At 38.7% G+C, this 20792-nt stretch overlaps 1 protein-coding gene across 1 annotated transcript; it reads left to right on the top strand.

Moving 5' to 3' along the window:
- Window positions 1-16850: 16850 nt before the first annotated feature.
- Window positions 16851-19789, top strand: LOC123874006. Its single transcript, XM_045919149.1, has 2 exons — window positions 16851-19173; window positions 19779-19789. Exons 1-2 carry the CDS (start codon window positions 16851-16853, stop codon window positions 19787-19789), a joined length of 2334 nt encoding a protein of 777 aa, XP_045775105.1.
- Window positions 19790-20792: the final 1003 nt, after the last annotated feature.

The raw sequence follows: 20792 nt of genomic DNA, 5'->3' as shown, positions 1-20792 counted from the left end.
CTCCGAACTAATAAATTGGCCAATTTATTGACAATCAATCAAACAAATATATAAATATACAAAAATACCATGGTTTTGGGGCGAGCCCAGAGCTCATTGAAAAGAACCTAGGTTTCCGTACCTAGGCAAATTGAAAACGCTTCGCAGCGAAATAGGAGAGTCCAAGTGCTGTGCCCCGATAACAATGCTAAAAGACTGAGATTTCAGTGTAGGGCTCCCCCCGTGCTTGAGGAATGCCGGTTGGTCTCAAACCGATGGCCTAAATAAGGCAAATACACGTATCAACTGATTTTCCACACTAACAGGACGTTCTAAATTAGCAAATCTCTCCACTCATTATATCTATTTTGAGGAGTTGAAATTTTACATTAATTTTTTATAATTCAATCCGTGTAAACCTGTTAGCTGGTCGAGAAGTCTACGTGTTCACCCAACGTACTGTACCAATTAATTACTTGTAAATAACTCATGACTTTAAATACCTAGGTGTTTCTATAATTCAGCTGAGGTTATTTCTTATTTATCTCTTCATAATGCCTAATCTTAACCACTAGTATAGACGATCACACCGTACCATCACATTGTATATAATTGTTGCAAAAGTTAACTTAATAAAACGTATTAGCTCTGAATCTAAACCAAGTTTGTAAGTTTCTCCGGCATTATTAATTTGTAAGTTCTCGCAACGAGGTAGACTATATCAATGAGATCAGGCGGTAAACTCTGATCTAGATTCAAGTCTATTCTAATTTATTACAATGTACATGCAAAATATATTCAAACTTGAATATTAAAAGTAAATATGTATATATTGTTGAGCTAGTTTTACGATGCGCCATGCTTCGGTACTAAGTTTTTAAAACTTCGAAATTAGATTAAGTTTCTTATGAAAAATTCTTGTATTTCTTATAAATGTAGCGCCAGTATTTCGCAATATCCTCAACATCTTGTAGGCCATTAGTTTGTGAAGCACACACTATGTTTGTGCGAGCTGTTCTCATTTGTGTGAGCATTCGAACTAGATAAACATAATTTAAATGAAAACTGAAATATAATAAATATAATTACGTACCTACATTTTTATTTTTTCAATTAAAACTATTTTTTTAATTGAAAACTAGTTGATACGCGCGATTCTAATCCTCGTGGATTTAGGTTTTCGGTTTTGGGCACGCTTTGATCTTCCGGGATAAAAGTATCCTATGTCTGTCCCCAAGATTCAAACTTCATTAAGATCGGTTTAGCGGATGAGCCGTGAAATGATAACAAACAGACAAACAGATTCTGATACAATACAAAGAGAGAGTGCAGTACAGAAAGAGACTAATACGGTAAATCAATAAAACGGAGTACTAAGCCAACGTGCTCAAATCGCGGGATCTGGGATGTTTAAACTCAAGCTATCGACTGACCTGTTTAATGTGAACGTTATCACTTGATATAATGTGAACATTCGAATTAGTTCGCGAGCAACGTTGCAAAGAACATGACCATTTCATCCTTCACGATTTCTATTGGAAGTGTTTTATTGATTAATTTTTTTTTATTGTTTTTTCCGCGTTCATAATCTAACAATATAAAGGATCCAAGCGTCAAGCTCCGACCTTGAAGTTTGTATGCATCCCAAAATCGCCCAACGAGTCACTTTATGTTTAATGCTGAGTTGTTCGAAACAAATTCAATAATTTATTCTCGAGAATTCGATGGAGTCTCGTGATTAAATTAATCTCCACTTAAATTTTTGAATTTAGTTCAGCGTTAGTTTCTTTGATTTTTTTTTTCATAAAAACTAAAACATCGAGTCACTGTCGCAATAATTGCTAAAGTCACGAATTCCAGATGTTCAGTGAGGCAGCCGTAAACTGGTCTAAAGTTAACATCAGAAAAAATCCCTCGCGAGAATACAAGCTAAGTGATTCGGCATTGTTTAGCGACATTGAACTTTATTATTGAGTTCCAGATATCAAGTTAAAGTTCCGTTTACACTTGATGGTCAAACGATCGTGTTCAACGCTTGTACACTGCTATGATAATAACTTTGCTACAACTGGTGAACTATTTGCTATATAGTGCAGCAAAAGTCTATCTCAATCAAGTAATATTTTTTTTACAATCTCATAAAATATAACTTAATCTACCTCAAAAAGACACTGCTTCAAGTTAAGTTATAAATGTCATAATCATAAGAACGTACGGAGACTACACTAAGAAAAAAATATCAGGAACTTGTGGACCAAAATAAATATTGTATACTTAGCTTTACAGCTTTCGAGACGAATGTTTGATACTTAATGGGAGGTTGATTTTTCTATCGCTTAATAAACTTCGCTTAAACTGACGATTAAAATAGCTTTATCGGGATATCCAATACGATTTATACGAAAAAAAATCCGCCCTTAAAAGAATAGTAGGTTAGTATTTAGTGTAAAAAGCGTAAGTCTGGACTTCGTCCCGCCTTACGAACTTTTCTATTTTAGTGACGCAATTCATTGCCTTCTGAATGCGCTCAGCAGTCAAATGGCAATGTGTCCTAAGCGACGAGTCAAGATTTACTTTGTTAGAGTACAACTCGGGGAAAAGAATTAAAAACTTACGAAGTGTTCCTCGCTGCTTCGAGATAAAGCGACGGATTCCTGCTGACGCGTGTCTCGAGGAGATCCGGGGGCTGCGGGGGCTGCGGGGTGTGGGAGGGAGAGTCGAAAGTTTGTGTAGAGATCAAAGGCTTTTGTTGTAGATTAGATCCGACATATAAATAAATTTGTTTTGCCTGTTCCCGTGTGATGCTTGATAAATTGCCCAAATGACTCCTGTTAAATTGTGAATCCAGAGCCTCCCGAGCCTCCCGAGCCTCCCGAGCCTCCCGAGCCTCCCGTATCAAACAGCACTTACCATTGCATCAGGGAGATCATTGAACTAAATAAATAAAAAATCAATTGCGTGTTCCCCGCGGTTTTCATTTTACATCTTAGGAGTGTTCTAACAGCCAACTATAAAAGTTATTTTATACTTTTTAGTCCGTTTTTAAAACGTGGTATTTTAAGAAACATTTTTTACCGACTTCAATAATTTTCTTAACTGAATTTCAAAAAAAAAAATATTCATTTCATGCTGGATAACTGTATCTGTATCACCGGTTCGGAATGAAAATTCTACTGAGGAGAGCTGGCAAGAAATTAAACAGAATATATACTCTATTCTAATCATAAAAATGACACTATTATCAATTTAACAATTTATTCATTATTCTGTCGTCATAGCAACGGGAAACTCAGTCGGTTGCTTCCAAGCAACTAGTTGACTCTGACGCAATTTAGCTTGCTGCGCTTATGCATAGATATGTACGTTTATGCTACATACTTGAACTACAATTTTGATGTTCAAATAAATACAATAATACTTTAGAAGAATACGATCCTCTAGCTGGATTACTGAACAATAATAACATTGTTCCGAGTGGAAGGAAAAGAGAGGATAAAACGGCATATTATGATGTCTAGACAAATTCATAATTGCATACACATTAACCTGTCGCATGTCGCGGGCGAGCACAAGCGCGCAAATTAACGACGGGATCTCTTTCACAGGGCAAAGAGTAATTGCGACGACTCGAGAGCGGTGACGAATTTGCTACAACGCTGTGCTCAACGTTTAGTTCGACGACGAAACATTATTACAAATATTTTGACAGATTGAATGTATAGAACGGCTGTTCTGAACAAAAATAGTGTTCCACGCGCGTTCAAACCAAACGTGAGACTGACAAAGTCATACGCATATGCTGTAATTTGCATTAAAATGTTCCTATTTATTCTGGTCAATTCGGTGTGTAGTAGGTACGTAGAAATCGTTACTATGACTATTCTGGTGAAGGCCAGCGAGTAAAGCAGTATAGAATACTGTCGTCTAAAATCCATAGGTTACATCCCAAGATGATATGTTATAGATAGAAACCGCAGGTTTTTCAGTTCTTGAGGTCTGTCAAAAATAATCATAATTATTGAAAAGACGTTCACTAAGTAACGTCTCTTTAAACGCCACTGTTATCATCGTCAACCAATAGACGTCCACTGCTGGACAGAGGTATCTTGTAAGTCTCGCTTTGCGCTGCCTGAGTCCAGGGACCCTCTACAGCTCACTTGATATCATGTCTACCTAGTGCGGGGTCTGTCAACTGTCTTCAGCCAAAATAACCAATTTATTTTCTTTCGTAGCTGAAACAGCGATGTGTTGGAAGTGGTACTGAATAGGAACAACGCGCGTTGTTCACAGCCTTGTATCATAATCCCGCTATTTAGCGCAACATGTACGCGCGCGCCGGAAGCGCCACAATACACTTATGCAGTGAACGGAAGCTTGCATTAGCCGACCTCGCTGTTTGTACATACGTCCGTCATGAAATGTACGACTTTTATATTGTCGTTTGTCGTTATAAGCGACTTCGTCTGTCTGGATTTAGGTTTTTACAAATCCTGCGGGCGGCCTTTGTGCTCCGGGATTAAATGTATGCTGTAGCCTCCACCTATCAGGTTGTGTTTCAACTTTAAAATTTGGTTCAAAATATTTGTTGAAATAGATTGAGGAGTAAAGGCTCAAGAAAGATTTAACAAACAAGCTTTCAGTTATAAAATATCTGTCATTGAAACATGTATTCCGCACGTTAAGTTCCGCACATCACTGATATTTTAATTGAGTGGACAATCAGCAATATAGTAACTGTTGTATACAATTTCTCAACTAAAGTGATAGGAGTAAGTACATTATATATCAGTATTTAGTTCAGTTATTCCTTTCACAATGCTCCCTGGGAAAAGGGCATCGCTTTTAGATTTGTCAGTTGAGAGATTATGTACTACAGAATTAGTCTAATCTATTAATCATTATTATTAATAAAATTTTATCCTGACCATCATCAAAATAACTATTGCAGGCTTCTTCTCAGGCCAGTGCGCATTGAAAACCCTCGTATCTTTAATTTTAATTTTTAAAAAACTTGTCACAAACCTCATTTTAAAATTTAATTATTTTTTACTATTTTTTAAATTTGTACTTACCTAGCCAAAAATTAATTGACATAACCTACATTTCTTATGTAACTCGTTGACCGTATTCAACGAAATTTACCCAAGAAATATACACATAATATGAGTGAGCTGTACCGTGTATTTAGCTCCGTATACAAACAGGATGGCGATGTTTTCCTTAATTTAAGAGAAATTGAAAAGCTTTTTACGGGCATTAAGACTATATTGTTTGGTAAAATAATAAAATGATAAAAATCAATTCTCATTAATTATAAATGTGAAGCTGTGTTACTGGAATGTTGCCTTATACTTAAATTGCGCTGCAACGGAGCAACGGAAAATTCTCAATCATTATACAATATATCATCAAAACTTAGCTTGTCTGGTGCCTCGACTGCGAATTAATCAAGAAACAGTTAAAAATTATTTTGCTATAATCCGCCAACAGAAAAAATCTGTATGGTCAAACATGCAGTTACAAGCTAAGCACCGCTTACCTCCCCAACCAAGCAATAAAACCAATTTCCCAAGCAAGCACTGCCACCACCACTCACATGCACCACCACACAAGACTTTTCCACTACTCTCGACGCACGTTTCGCCCCGACACCGGAGCATCCTCAGGAGATTTCGACTTTACAACGCTGTATTGTCAAGTCAATTTGTTATAATAAACTTCCTTGTGCGTGTTTACTCACATCACTTTGCGGTAGTACTGATACCCCTCTTGGTATAGTTATCTTACTTTGAAAATTGAAACACATTTTTAATTTTTTTTTCGGTGATGTAACCACAAATTCACGGTTTTCGGACATATTCCTATACTTGTGCTATGAGACCTACGTACCTGCCAAATTGCATGATTCAAGGTGAACAGGAACTACCCTATAGGTTTTCTTGTTAGACACGACGGACGGATGGACGGACAGACAAACAGACAGACAGACAGGCAACAAAGTGATCATATAAGGGTTCCATTTTTCTTTTGAGGTACGGAACCGTAAAAATTGAATGATGGTGGATGAATGTGTCACGTGTCATGTGGCACATGGGTACTGTAAGTACTGTACTTTCCTACAGCGCGTTCAACGCAAGCTTAAATGGCGAACAGCACTTTATACCACAAAATAGATCGATCGATAAATCACGACTGGGCAAGTTCAAGATCAGAATATTATTATTAGCAATCAATCACCGACCTTCATCTAATCTTAATCTTGTTCTGCGAAATAGCTAATATTAATAGTCGATGTTGTTATCAAAGGACGCCTCCTCAGCGCCGCTAGTTATTATCTCTGTAATTAGTTGACGCTCGCTGGTACTGCTACTGTATAACACACAGCAATGCCAATCTTGCGCGCCAACTGCCAACATAATGAATGTTTCTGATAGACAACTGAGCCTGAGCAGCAAGTGGCAGCAGTAGTTCCAAGTAGGCTTATGTTGCAGGACTTGTAAGACATTCTATCTTCTATATTTGCATACAAAAATCTACCAAGCCTGCAAGATTTTGACGAACAGACAGACGGACAAAAATTAAGATCCCTTTTCCCTTTGGAGGTACGGACTTCTAAAAAGAAACCGAATAACGAGATGGACTTCATGTAATCTCTAGAAACGTAAATTTTGCATGGTTTTTTTTTCGTATCCCAAAAATGCCAACGGGAGTTTTATCTACTCATACGTCGATCATCTAACCACAACGATAAGATTTGATAAAGAATGGATAGATTAAAAGACCTGTGGCAGAGGAAGTATAGGAATGAAATGTGTGCAGAAACATCGCAGAAAAGGTTCCGTTTGTAACACAGAACGGCGCAAATTGTAAATACTCGTAAATTCCCTACTCTAATCAAGCGGCTCTCGCATTAATGTTGCTTCGACTTGTCGAAACCAGACCTCCCTTCACACTCGCAACTCTTACAATTAAAGTGTACCCGACATGAATTATACATGAGTAATACACTGAAGCGATCAGCGCTCGGCCGCCGCGACTCAGCTGAGAGCTGTTTGATGAACTCGCATCTACTGAGCAATAACTAACTTTGTCAATTATCCGCTCTCGTATTGACCCACAGACCTATAGCACAGTTCGTGCTGGCGGGAACTTGTTACAAAAGGTCGAGGCTTCGCCGTCACTGACAGACGTCAAATGTTAGTACATTTTTGACGCGGATAGCCCTAAAATTAGGGCTTTTTTTTTTGATTTACGTCGCACCATAGCCTGATTTTTGACATAAATCGTCGATTCAGGATCAAACCACTCTAGTCATGTGATCAAACCGAGAGCTCCCTCACTCTAGTTCACTCTGCCTATAGTACTTACAACACTAGTTGACCCGCCCCGGTTTCGCCCGTGTGAAATTTTTAAAAATCGGTGACAGGGCAGAATTTTCAAAAATCCTGAACACTACTTCTTCATTATGATCGAAAGCTTAAATAACAATTTTCACGGAAAAAAATTGAAAAAATATGGACTTCCATACAAAAATTATTCTACCCCTATTTGACTCCCTTAGCTATTTGCAAAAATTATGTATCACATAGGTGTTAAAGGGTCAATGCCCAGGAATACCCTGAAACATGACAGACTTTGAAACTGAAAAAAAGTTATAATTTTTCTCAGTATAATATTATTGAGTTGGCTGTAAAAATTATATGCATTCTCATTGGTCAGCTTTCCAAATGAACAGTCAACTCCATTGGTGTTTTCAGCGTTCAAAGTTTAAATATATAATTTACGAGTAGAGTTCGTAATTACATTTAAGCGTTAGCTTTTATTAATTAAAGTCGGACAATCAACCAGGGAGCCAATATTTGATCGTTAAACACTGGTTGTATCACATTATGATATTAATCAATGTTCGTGCGATCTGTGATCTATTCATTAGGCTTACTACTCATTATTACATTGGATGTACGCTGTGATACAAGTCATTATTATAACTTTTACGTCATTAAGATTACAATTATTCTATTTTTTTTTATAAGCAGACAAGTTTACATATATATCTAAAAATCAGTGTAATGTAGATGGATGCAAATGGGTTACTATTGAAGTACGAATGTAAACCCGAAATTACATGCAATCCTAATATTTGAGACGTGTTTTGTTGTCTACAGAAAACCATTTTTTTAAGGGTGTCGAGGATAAAAAGTAGCCTATGTTACTCTCACAGGTTTCGATAATATCCGTGTAAAAAATCATGTTAATCCGTTGCTCTGTTGCATCGTGATTGAAGAACACATTATCAATAAACTAACAAACACACACGCATTTTTATTGGGGGTAGGTAAGTGATAAGTTCATAGACCAAGACACTAATAAATAGTGAAGTTTCCCATCTCAACTGGTCATTGTTCATCATGCCTTTATTAATCGCTTGGTGTATAGCACTCAATGAGGCTTTGTGAGCAGATTAACATTTGATGGTGGGTGAGGCGCCGGCAGCGACCTTTTAGCGCTAACTTCGCGATCGGCGCCGGGCTTATTGGTCTAGAAGCTAGATCGAAGTTTAATTATGCTTGTGTCTAGTTCTTGGGGGTCGCGTGAGAGGTCACATTTCACTTGATGGAGGCTAATACAAGAGGGTCAATATCAAATCTGTTCAGATTTGATTCAGCAGCCAATGTAATTGACATCATACGAGGGCGGCACTGAAAATTTCGGGCATCAAGGAAGTGACACAACATTACTATTTAAAAATGTATTTATTGCTTTTCGAAGTATTCTCCGCGAAATTTGACACATTTTTCCATACGATGGAACCAATCATTGAAGCAACCATTCCATTCGGAAGTTGGGGTCTCCAAAATGGCCGTTTTGTAGGCGTCCACAGCTTCTTCAGGTGATGAAAATCTCTGACCACGCAATGTATTCTTTATTTTAGGGAAAGTACAGAAATCATTAGGGCTTAGGTCGGGGCTGTACGGCGGATGGTCTAATAATTCTATGTTGTCTTGCTCTAAAAACTCTTTTGTTCTGTGCGCGGTGTGAGAACTCGCATTGTCGTGATGGAGGATGATGCGGCGGTTGCAGTTCTCTTTACGGAGTTCAGAAACGACCTGTGGCAAACAAATGCTAGTATACCATTTTGCATTAACCGTTCTTTGTCCCTCAAGAGGAATAGTCGCAACATGGCCGGTTTTGGAGACAAACGTGGCCACCATTTTTTTTGCAACACTTCGTGAACGAACAATTTTTGTTGGCTTTAACTCATTTTCGAACACCCAAACTCGTGACTGGTTTTTGTTTCGAGTTCGTACGCGTATATCCAGGATTCGTCACCTGATACGATGTTGTATACAGCATTTGAGGATCCTGCGTGGAATCTTTCGAGAGTTCTGACGCACCAAGTAACGCGAGCCGCTTTTTGCTCTTCACAGAGCATATGCGGTATACACCGGGAAAACAACTTTTTTACACCTAATTGTTCATGTAAGATTATTTGTATTTGACTCATGCCAATGTCTAAAGTTGCCTGAATTTCGCGGTATGTCACATGTCGATCTTCCTCAATCAGCTTACGCACAGCATCAACGTTTTCTTGGGTGACTGCAGTTTTTGGACGACCTTGACGGGGACCATCACTGAGCTTTACACGTCCACGTTGAAATTCAGCAAATCAGCGATAAATTGTGGTTTTGGATGGGGCTTCATCACCAAATGCAGAAATCATCCGGTCGACACACTTTTTTTGTGTTAAACCACTTCGAAAGTCATAATAAATCATCGCTCTAGAATTTTCTTGAGTCAATTCCATTTTCTCAGCGACTAAACAAGTTTGACAAGACCTTGTGACAAGACCGAGAATCTTTTTCTAAATAAATAAATGGTATTCGATTTTTAAAACCTAGGAGTTTTCAATTAAAAAGATTTTAATATAACAGGGACAGTGGAAATATTCCATTCCCGATACTTTCAGTGCAGCCTATGTACAGCTAAGTCTTGAGATGCAGGTTTCCTCTACAATGTAGATCTCCACTGAGCAAGGATCAATTCTTAGGGGGCCTCTTCTAATTTAGCGTTTGATATATAATTGTGAGTGAACGCCCTCCTTGGCGCCGCGTCGCTAGCAGAGGCCCATCGAAGAGGGAGGCCGGACGAGTTGGGAACTAGTTGGGCACACTCCGACTAACACGAGAGTTCCATTATTTACCATGCCTCTTACATTAAATGCGCTCATTTTTGCGCTTATTTTATGCTACTCTGTTACTCAATCCGTATGCATTTGTATGCATTTTCTAACCATAAAAGCTTGAGTCATTTGTTTGAAACCCGCGAGCAATATTTTGAAAGAACCCTTCGCTAAGGCAAGCAATCTGTTCGCTGCGAATCGATCGAGCTCCATCGCAGCATCCGCTCTTATCACTACCCGCGGCGGCGCCCGATCCGATAAGGCGAGATCAAATGAACCTTTTGTTTTTTACCCACCTTCACCCCCCTCCACCTCACCGACCCCCCAATTCCACGATACACCGAACTGCCGTGTTGTTCAATGGGATTGCGTTAAGATGGATTTAGGCTTTGTCCGAATTGGGTTCGATGACCACTGCGTTTACGATTAGTAAACTTTGCTTTAGCATAGCATTTACCATTTCGCTAGTTACCTGCAGAAGTCTAGTGTATAATGTTAGACATTGTCATTCTCTGATGACTGGCACCATTCGCAGTTGTTCTCTTTCCTCATCCAACAACTTCCCTCTGTCTATAGAGACCGTCGATCAGCCGGACTGGAAGGTGTGGTCCCTTATGTACAGAATTCTCACGATAAACATGATATGCTCTTAATTAACTCTCGCTATGTGAATCGGCATTAAATATAACTTGCTTTAACGGTGGCGGAACACATTGTGAAGAAATCTGCATGTCTGAAAGTTCCTCATAATAATTTTACAGAGGTGCGCGTAGTTTTCCTCTGACTGCTCTACCTGTGATCTAAATCCACGAGCGTGATGAAATAATACGACTTAAACGCTTCTCATTCTAAGAGAACACCCAGAGTTCAGTAGTGGGCTGACGATAGATAAACTAGTGCTATTGTAATCTGCGTCGCAGGCAGCTCCACCTGCCATCGCTCCTGTCATATGTATATTGGCCATTTCAACTTGCTCGTGGTTTGTGCTGTGCATGCTGTGTCAATGGCAGGATTTTGCTTTGTAGTTTATTAAGTTCAAGTATATTTCATTAATTGAAGCACAGTTTACGTCACGTACGGTGTTAAGGATCGTAGAAGTGTGCCTGCACTCACGACTCTTATAAATGAAGACGATTATAGTTATAGCTTGCAGTGTCGCCCGGTCTTGTGAAGCCACAAAACATTAGATTGTAGCGATCCGATAGATTGTGCGTGCGCCGCACAGCTTCCTGCCTACACCTGCAAAATCTGGCCAGATAGCAACTCTGAGGCGCTGTTATTTCACCTCCATTGTACCACACACTGCTGATATTATCAACTAGTTAGGTACTCGACGGTGCTGGCGAGTTTAGTCGCTTATGAAAGGAATCAGGTTCGAACTCAGGAACACAAGGAACAACAAGGCCTGCCACGATACTACGAGTAAGTGTCTTACTTTTTTACATTTTGCACCATATAAATCAAAAATTATGCATAAAAATAAATTAAAATCTGTTTTAGAATGTACAGATAAAGCTCTTTCATAATATAATACCCCACTCGGTATATTTGAAATTTCAAACCCCGGGTTTCGAACCATCATAGTCGCTAATCGTTCCCCGCTGTGTTGGGGACAATACGCTTAGAAACTTGTAAGTTTTTATAAAATAACGAAGGTCTAGCCCTAACAGGCTCTTACTCTATAAGTGATTGTAATGAAAAATCTTTAATAAGTGAATTTACCTATCAATGAATACATTGATATTATTTAATATTAATTAAAATAATTAATATGAAAACAAGTGTAAATTAAAAATTTATAACACCCCCGAGAAGTGAAGGTTACAGTAACTAGAAAAGAGCTGATAACTTTCAGACGGCTGAACCGATTTTCTTGGATTGTAGCTAAAGACACTCTCGATTAAGCCACCTTTCAAACAAAAAAAACTAAATTAAAATCGCTTCATTAGTTTAGGAGCTACGATGCCACAGACAGATACACAGATACACACGTCAAACTTATAATACCCCTCTTTTTGGGTCGGGGGTTAAAAATTACTAACGCCTATAATATTACACGTCATAGTTTGAAGCCACTTTCAGTCAGGTTAACAAATTGACGAGTACTCAGAGTAATTATTATAATTCATGGGTGTCGCAACACTAACACGCGGATATCATTACCGCGAGTAAGTAAGGGCAGGGGTGTCGCAGCCGTAATTCCATTATCTTTGGCTGCGACACCCCTGCTAAGGGTTACCAGATTTCTGGATGCTTGGCGGACATTTTTAACCAGATTAATACTTTTTCGATAAATTCTAATTAATGAAGTCGAGCTTTGAGTTTTGAGCCCTTCTTATAAACATGAACTCCTCTATACGTCATAGATTACGATCACCATGATTTACTTTTATTCATTTACGGTTGTTGGTTTTTTATTCTATTTCATTTGTTAGAATCGGTTTTAGACCATTTTTGTGACGAGGGATATCTCAAAAACTAAATTAGTCAGGGATATTAAATTCTGGTACCTATATTATGTACCATGTACTGTATTTAAACAACAAATACTGAAAATAACGATTTATAAAATAATTCAAAACGTCAATTTGAGGTTACATCATTAAAAAAAATATTAAAATGTGTTTCAATTTTCAAAGTAAGATAAATAGGTATACTAAGTGGGGTATCAAATTATGAAAGGGCTTTACTTGTCTATTCTAAAACAGATTTTTATTTATTTTTATGCATAATTGTTTTTTTATCGAGCAAAATGTCGGAAAAATTACCCAAGTACCTACGGAACCCTCGGTGCGCGAGTCTGACTCGCACTTGGCTGGTTTTTTATTAATTCCGCTTTAGATTGTTAAAAGTAAAAAAATCATGCATGGCGCCCCTAGCGTCCGCGCCGCGCGCCGCGAGTGTTGTCATCAAATCACTCAGCCGGCTGCAGGCGACTGACGACGCGCGCTACTCACGAGCCCCTATCGCTCCTGGCGGGACCTCGCGGGGAGTTAGCCCGGGTCCATTACATATGAACGAGCTTGTTCGATGGCAGAGCAAACGTAGCTACCATGTACCTACGTGCATGGAATTTGTGGATTCGGGGTGGTCATTTGCAATACAGTAAAGCAGCCATTATGATATCTTCATCATCATCATCAGACCAACCCATCGCCGGCTCACTACAGAGCACGGGGCTGCTCTCAGAATGAGAAGGTTTATTTTGCTCGTAAATCTTCAAAAAATGGAAAAAAAAATTATACGGAGAATTATTTATAGGTACTATATTTTATTTATTTATTTAAATACAATTAATAAATACAGTACCTATAATTACAATTAATCACAATTTAAACGGTAACCATCCTTGGATGAATAAATACTGACTTGTCCTGACTTGTCGTAAATGTAAGATAGCATATTCGGTGCGTAACTTTTTTTTTAAAATTATTACTACAGTCTAACGTAAAGTCCTCTAGCATGAGAATACATCAAAAGTAAAGCAAAATCTTTGAATCGTTTATGTACATAGATGTGAGTGTGAAAATCCTTCGTACCCTCAAACCGTGAATAAATAATTCATAGCTCGTAATGAGCGAAACTGCGCATTGCGATATTATTGTTTTATATGATATATGTTTTATAGAATTGATATCGAAACGCGAGGTTTGATTGCAGTTTTACGACGACGCGACGACGGCGTCGCTCGCGCGTCGCACGGCCGCTCGTGATATGCGAGTCATGTGCAGCGCCTTTACGAGTAGCACGACAGTTTATAGTTACTGCAAACGAAATCGCACGCTGAATTTCCATCGAGAAATATATTATCTCAACCGCCAGCACTTTCATTGAATACTACTTACGTATTATATTCGCCTTTGTATATGTAATTTTATGCGCAATAAAGAGTTTAAAACAAACGAAAATATTTTTTTAAGGAAAACTTTTAATAGAGTTTTAGACATCACGCACACCGGTCTTTCTTTTACTCGAAATAAGCTTTATTTACTGTGACGTAACACAAATTTTTCACAAAACATTGTAAAAATTAGACCATTATTAATTTTATTCCTTCCAATTCGATTAATTACTCTACTTTATTTGTAGAGAATGCGTATAACTGAATCTGCACGAATAGATTATAATATTATCCATGAAATTAAAATACATAATAGACAAACTGGTAGTAGGGAGTGCAGTTGGTCATGCGATGCTAATCAATGTGTTGCGGTGCAGGCGCAGGCAGCGCGTCGCGCGTCGCGCGTCGCGCGTCGCCGGCGCGAGCTGTTATCGCCGGGAGCGAGGCGTATGTGCGTACAGCATGCAGGCAGCGCGTCGCGCGTCGCGCGTCGCCGGCGCGAGCTGTTATCGCCGGGAGCGAGGCGTATGTGCGTACAGCACGCAGGCAGCGCGTCGCCGGCGCGAGCTGTTATCGCCGGGAGCGAGGCGTATGTGCGTACAGCACGCAGGCAGCGCGTCGCGCGTCGCGCGTCGCCGGCGCGAGCTGTTATCGCCGGGAGCGAGGCGTATGTGCGTACAGCATGCAGGCAGCGCGTCGCGCGTCGCGCGTCGCCGGCGCGAGCTGTTATCGCCGGGAGCGAGGCGTATGTGCGTACAGCACGCAGGCAGCGCGTCGCGCGTCGCGCGTCGCCGGCGCGAGCTGTTATCGCCGGGAGCGAGGCGTATGTGCGTACTGCACGCAGTCAGCGCGTCGCGCGTCGCGCGTCGCCGGCGCGAGCTGTTATCGCCGGGAGCGAGGCGTATGTGCGTACAGCACGCAGGCAGCGCGTCGCCGGCGCGAGCTGTTATCGCCGGGAGCGAGGCGTATGTGCGTACAGCACGCAGGCAGCGCGTCGCCGGCGCGAGCTGTTATCGCCGGGAGCGAGGCGTATGTGCGTACAGCACGCAGGCAGCGCGTCGCGCGTCGCGCGTCGCCGGCGCGAGCTGTTATCGCCGGGAGCGAGGCGTATGTGCGTACAGCACGCAGGCAGCGCGTCGCGCGTCGCGCGTCGCCGGCGCGAGCTGTTATCGCCGGGAGCGAGGCGTATGTGCGTACAGCACGCAGGCAGCGCGTCGCGCGTCGCGCGTCGCCGGCGCGAGCTGTTATCGCCGGGAGCGAGGCGTATGTGCGTACAGCACGCAGGCAGCGCGTCGCGCGTCGCGCGTCGCCGGCGCGAGCTGTTATCGCCGGGAGCGAGGCGTATGTGCGTACAGCACGCAGGCGATCGATGCTCAATCGATGTGTCGAACCCAATGTGTTTATAGCCTTGCTTTGTGAAAGAAATAATATTAGTGAAGTCAAAGATTCTGACTTCTAGCGTTGACTAGTCATTGCTCTTTACACGACTACCCAAAAAAGGAATCTAATGTTTTCAGCGTTTACGTAGGTATGTGAGTTCCATTACTCCACCGTAACTTCTAAATGCCTGAACACATTTAGATGCGCGTGGCATCGTTGGCTTCCTCACATCTTCGCGAGTAACGCTGGATACATTTTTTGAAAATATTCTATATGGGGGCTGTTTGGCGATTTTGTGATTTTCAGTCTGCCCCTTAACCGTTGAGCTATTGAGGCAAATAAGATAAAATTAGCATGAAAGCGGAGATAAAAGTACAAGATTATTGAAGATTTAGGTACAGTTAAAGATAAAGCCAATGATAAGGATATCGATTGCCTATCCATCACATTTATCCATACCTACGATCATTTTCGACAATCATAAAGCAAGTGATAAAGTTGTTGAAATAAAACTATTGTTACTATCGATAAAAAACTAAACGACTACCCATAGTAATAATAATATTATTACCAGTGGTAGATTATTTTGACGATTCAAAAGCACTTGTAAAAGTTTAATTGAATAAAAATAATTTGAATTTGTCTAAATTAATTAAAGGTTTTTTGAGAACTTTTCCTATCAGCCGATAGATGGCGTTAGTTGAATATTACTTCACGCTAAAATGTAAGCCCATAGGAGCCATATATTGAGATAATCATATTTTTGTTTCGAGCAACAATAGCAGCAGTATAAGAGTAGTGAAATAGTGTATTTATTAGCAATAAAGGTGTAAATCAAAAGTGCAGTGATGTTTAAATTGTGTGCCCTATAGAATAACAACAGTGAGTAACAAATGCATTAAACATTATGGTGCCGAAACCCGGGAATAAACTGTAAGTAATAGAACTTAAGTTAATATCAGTGAAAAAAGACTTAGTGCAAATCGTGTTGAAAAAAGACTTAGTGAAAATCGTGTTGAAAAAAGACTTAGTAAAAATCGTGTTAAAAAAGACTTAGAAAAATTACGTCTGTGAAATAACTTAGAAAAATTACGTCTGTGAAATAACTTAGAAAAATTTCGTCTGTGAAAAAACATAGAAAAATTTCGTATGTGAAAAAACTTAAACTAAATTTCGCTTCAAAAGGACTTAGAAAAATATCCGTCGTGTAAACACATAGAAAAATTTCGATTTAAATTAACTTTGAACATTTACTTGTGAATAAACTTAGAGAACTTTTTAATCATTTGTGGACTTAGTCTCTGAACATAATAGTGACTTCGTTTTTAGAAATTAAATGAACTTTGAAGCTACTCTCAAGTGTTAAGTATTTTGGACATTTTTAAATTATTTCTATGATACAACTGGACTTTATTTTTGTCGAACTTTAGTATTGTGTTAACTTAGTGCTTCAAAAAATTACAAATAAAAATGAATCCGCTAATACTTGTTCAAGATGATCGTTTTGAAAACTTAATGAAGGCTGATAAAAATTACAAAAAGACACCTAAAGAGAGACTAACTAAGGGTTATACTGAATCTAGATTAGAGTCCTTAGAAACATTGTGGAGCGAATTTAAGTTGGATCATCGACAAATAGTGGCGCAGGCTACTAAAGACACAAGAAAAGATTTAGCATATTTTACAGAAGATTTATATGAGCAATTTGAAGAACTTTACACTAACTACAAATCAATGTTAAAAAATAAACTCGAGCAATTCAAGCCTACAAAACACACTGAAACTGTTTCAATATCTAACTCTGGATCATGTTCAGCGCGTGATGAAGTACATTTACCTTTGATCAAACTACCCTCATTTAGTGGAAAATATAATGAATGGCAATCTTTTCATGATTTATTTGATAGTTTAATTCACAACAACAGCAAGTTAAAGAGTGTTCAAAAACTTCATTACTTGAAGAGTTGCTTAAGTGGAGAACCTGAAGTTTTATTACGCGATTTAACTATTACTGATGCAAACTATGAGGAGGCGTGGTTGCTATTAAAAAGGCGATACGACAACAAGAGATTCAATTGCAACGCTGTTCTTAAATCATTATTTTCCATTAAACAAACGAGTCATGAGTCGGCTAGTGCACTTAAACTTATTCTTGATACAACATTGAGCTGTCTGAAACAATTGAAGAACTTGGGTATTGAAGTCACATCTTGGGATTCAATTTTGATATACTTAGTGGTTTCAAAATTAGATGTTGAATCTCATAAGCAGTGGGAAATCCAAATGAGCCATTTAGCACCTGATGAAATGCCAACGTGGAATCAACTTGCTGAGTTTTTAGAAGCTAGATTCCGAGCGCTAGAAATGATTGATACTAATAAGGCCAAACATCTAGTTCAGAGTAGCCAAGCATCAAAACCCAAATCTTTTCATACCACACTTGACAATCAGAATAAGAAAGAGCCAGTTTGTGCACTATGCGAAGAAAATCATCACCTTTACGCTTGTAAGAAATTTGGTGTGCAACAACCAAAGGAAAGACAAGACTTCGTACAAGCTAAGGGACTTTGTTTTAACTGCTTAGCTCCATTTCATTCAGTGAAAAATTGTAGGCTGGCAAAATCTTGTCAAAAATGCGGGCGAAAACACCACACATTATTGCACTTCAACAAAGAAGCCAGAGACCAAGAAGGCTTTCTGAGTACTACTGAGAACTTACACCTTGACACTAACAATTCTGAGAAACATGCGCAATCATCAACTTCGTTGGGAACTGAGACGAGAATCATATCTAACTTTGCGAAAGAGAAACTACAACCTAACGAAGTCCTATTGGCCACCGCGCTTGTTAAAACTAGAGCAAAGAACGGCTGTGAGCACCACATTAGAGCTCTTTTAGATCAGGGCTCACAGGCGTCATTCATCACGGAAGCTACAATTCAACTGCTTGGACTTAAGCGCTCACCAGTCAATGCGTGGGTGTCAGGTCTAGGGCCTGGTGGAACGAGAGTTAAGTACATGGTTTCTCTCCATGTCGAATCACGCCAGAACCCAGAAAAATCAATCCAAGTAGATGCATATGTGCTGAGATCATTTTCGTGGGTACTCCCGTCGAGTAATCTTACATCACCTGATTGTCTAGAATTTGGAGATTTAGTTCTAGCTGATCCAGGCTACGCAACTTCAAGTAAAATTGATCTTTTGCTTGGAGCTGAAGTGTACAGTAAGATATTAACTGAGGGCATGATCAAACATCCAAAAGGTAACTTAATTGCACAAAACACTATTTTTGGATGGACAATATCCGGAGAAGTGTCGAATGACACAAATGCACACAGTAAAAGAGTAGTTAACATGCACCTCAAAATAAGAGTAGAAAACAAACGTAAACAATTTCCGAAGATTGAGACAGAACTTAATAATAATTATCACAAGAATCTAACTAGAGAAGAAATTAAATCAGAAAACTTATCAACGGCTATGAGTGCTAACGATGGGCGGTACGTTGTACTGCCGTTAGAGAAAGAAACACCTGATTGTGAAGAAAAACAGTTCAAGGCTTTAAAGAGATCTCATTCTATAGAAAGAAAACTAAAGAAAAATTCTAATTACTATGAAGAAGATCAGAAAATTCAGGAAGAAGATATTGCTTTAAATTCAAAAATAGAAATCATAGAAAAGAATAAAGAAACAAAAGATTCTGCAGCAGATATTGTCCATCAACACGCTGAAATAAGGGAAGACAAAATGTACGATCAAGTGAAAGTACATGAAAAAGATACAAAATATCAGCGTAAACTCTGCAGACATAATTCTTTTCAGCCAATGCAGCACTATAAATTACTAACTTCAAAATTTGCTACAATTTGTGAACCTTACTTAGATAAAAAGTATTCGGAACAAATCACTAAAGGTGAAGAACATAATTTTGCAATCGCTGTAGAAAAGGGTTTGGAAATGAAATTTAACGTTGACAACCTTGTGGCTACTCATGGATCTAGAGAAGAAGCTGTAGAAGGAGTTATTTACATAGAAATGAGTAAGCTATTAAGAGTATTAGAAAATCACTTCCAAAGGTTACATGCAGTAAATTTAGAATGGGATGATACAATAATAACTAAAAGGCAAGTTAGAATGAAGAATTTTAAGATTTTGAGAAAAATTCAACTGGTAGATAGTTATAGCCGAGAACTGCATGCTTTAAATAATACATCTAAATCAGCTCATGCCACTGGAGACCATATTCACATGAGTCCGATTACCGCCAACATAAAGATTATATCAAAACAAAAGAAAGTAACTACTGTAAGATTAAAACTTCGTGATAGATTTCTGGTTGCAAAGTTAATATACGAGTTGATCCGAATTTTAAACGTATTCAAATATTATGATCTTCAGGTTTGGAGTGACTCGGGTGTGATATTAACATGGCTGAAAGGTTTGCCAAATTATTACACGAATTTCATAAACAGCCGAGTCTCTGAAATCATCAACTCAACTGAATACAAACAACGAACGAAAGATCGTATAATTTATCCTAACAAACCACACATCTCCACACACAAAGCAGAGAAAACATCCAAGAATTTAACTGAAGCTGAAACGAGAAAAGAAACAGAGAAAGAATTACTATCAACTAAAATCTTAATACTACCAAGAGAGTCATTTACTTTAACTAAAAAGAAAAAAGAAAAGAGAAATAAACTAAAAGTTCCTATAACTATTGATGAAATGAAGATTTCGCTACCAAATCACTTGAAAGAGTCTGAAGAAAAAGAAGTTTACGAAGGCTTGAATAAGATCCTAAAACGAGGATATGTACGAAAGAAAAGTACGATCTACCCTCTTCACTCTTTCATAGATGAAAAAGCACTTTTGAGAGCTACTAAATCAATAATATTCCTAAAGGTACGCTACGACAAGAGACATCTTATCAAGTTGATAGTAGAGGATACTCATGAGAAAATATTGCATAACAAACCTCAAATGATACTGAATCTGTCACATGAGAAATATTGGTTTATAGAACACAAAGATTCATCAGAAAAGCTGAAGAAAAGAATATTATCACTAGCATACAATGATTTAAAATTTATTTTACAAAATAAAATAAAAAATGTGCAATTGTTTAAAAATTCAGAGTTTAATCAAATCAGAATTGTGCCATCTTATCTAAATTACTTCAAAATGTTATGTATATTGAAGTTGTCATGATGGGCGGCTCCCACTCTATCTAAAACATTTCTAGTATCAAAGTGATATGTATCCTTATAGTTGTCATGATGGGCGGCAGCCACCTCATCAGTAACATTGTTAGTTGAGTTGTATTTTATCATAACATTTCGCGAGATTAATCTAAATCTGTGTTCAATCTCTTTGTTTTTGATTGTTAGCTTTAATTAGTTGTAATTT

Source organism: Maniola jurtina, chromosome 17 (genome assembly GCF_905333055.1).
Source record: "Maniola jurtina chromosome 17, ilManJurt1.1, whole genome shotgun sequence".
Lineage (NCBI taxonomy): Eukaryota > Metazoa > Arthropoda > Insecta > Lepidoptera > Nymphalidae > Maniola > Maniola jurtina.
This window is presented reverse-complemented; position numbering and strand designations above follow the sequence as displayed.

Bases quoted from the DNA above. Each gene is read 5' to 3' on its own strand.
- LOC123874006 (XM_045919149.1), top strand. From the start codon at position 16,851: ATGAATCCGCTAATACTTGTTCAAGATGATCGTTTTGAAAACTTAATG.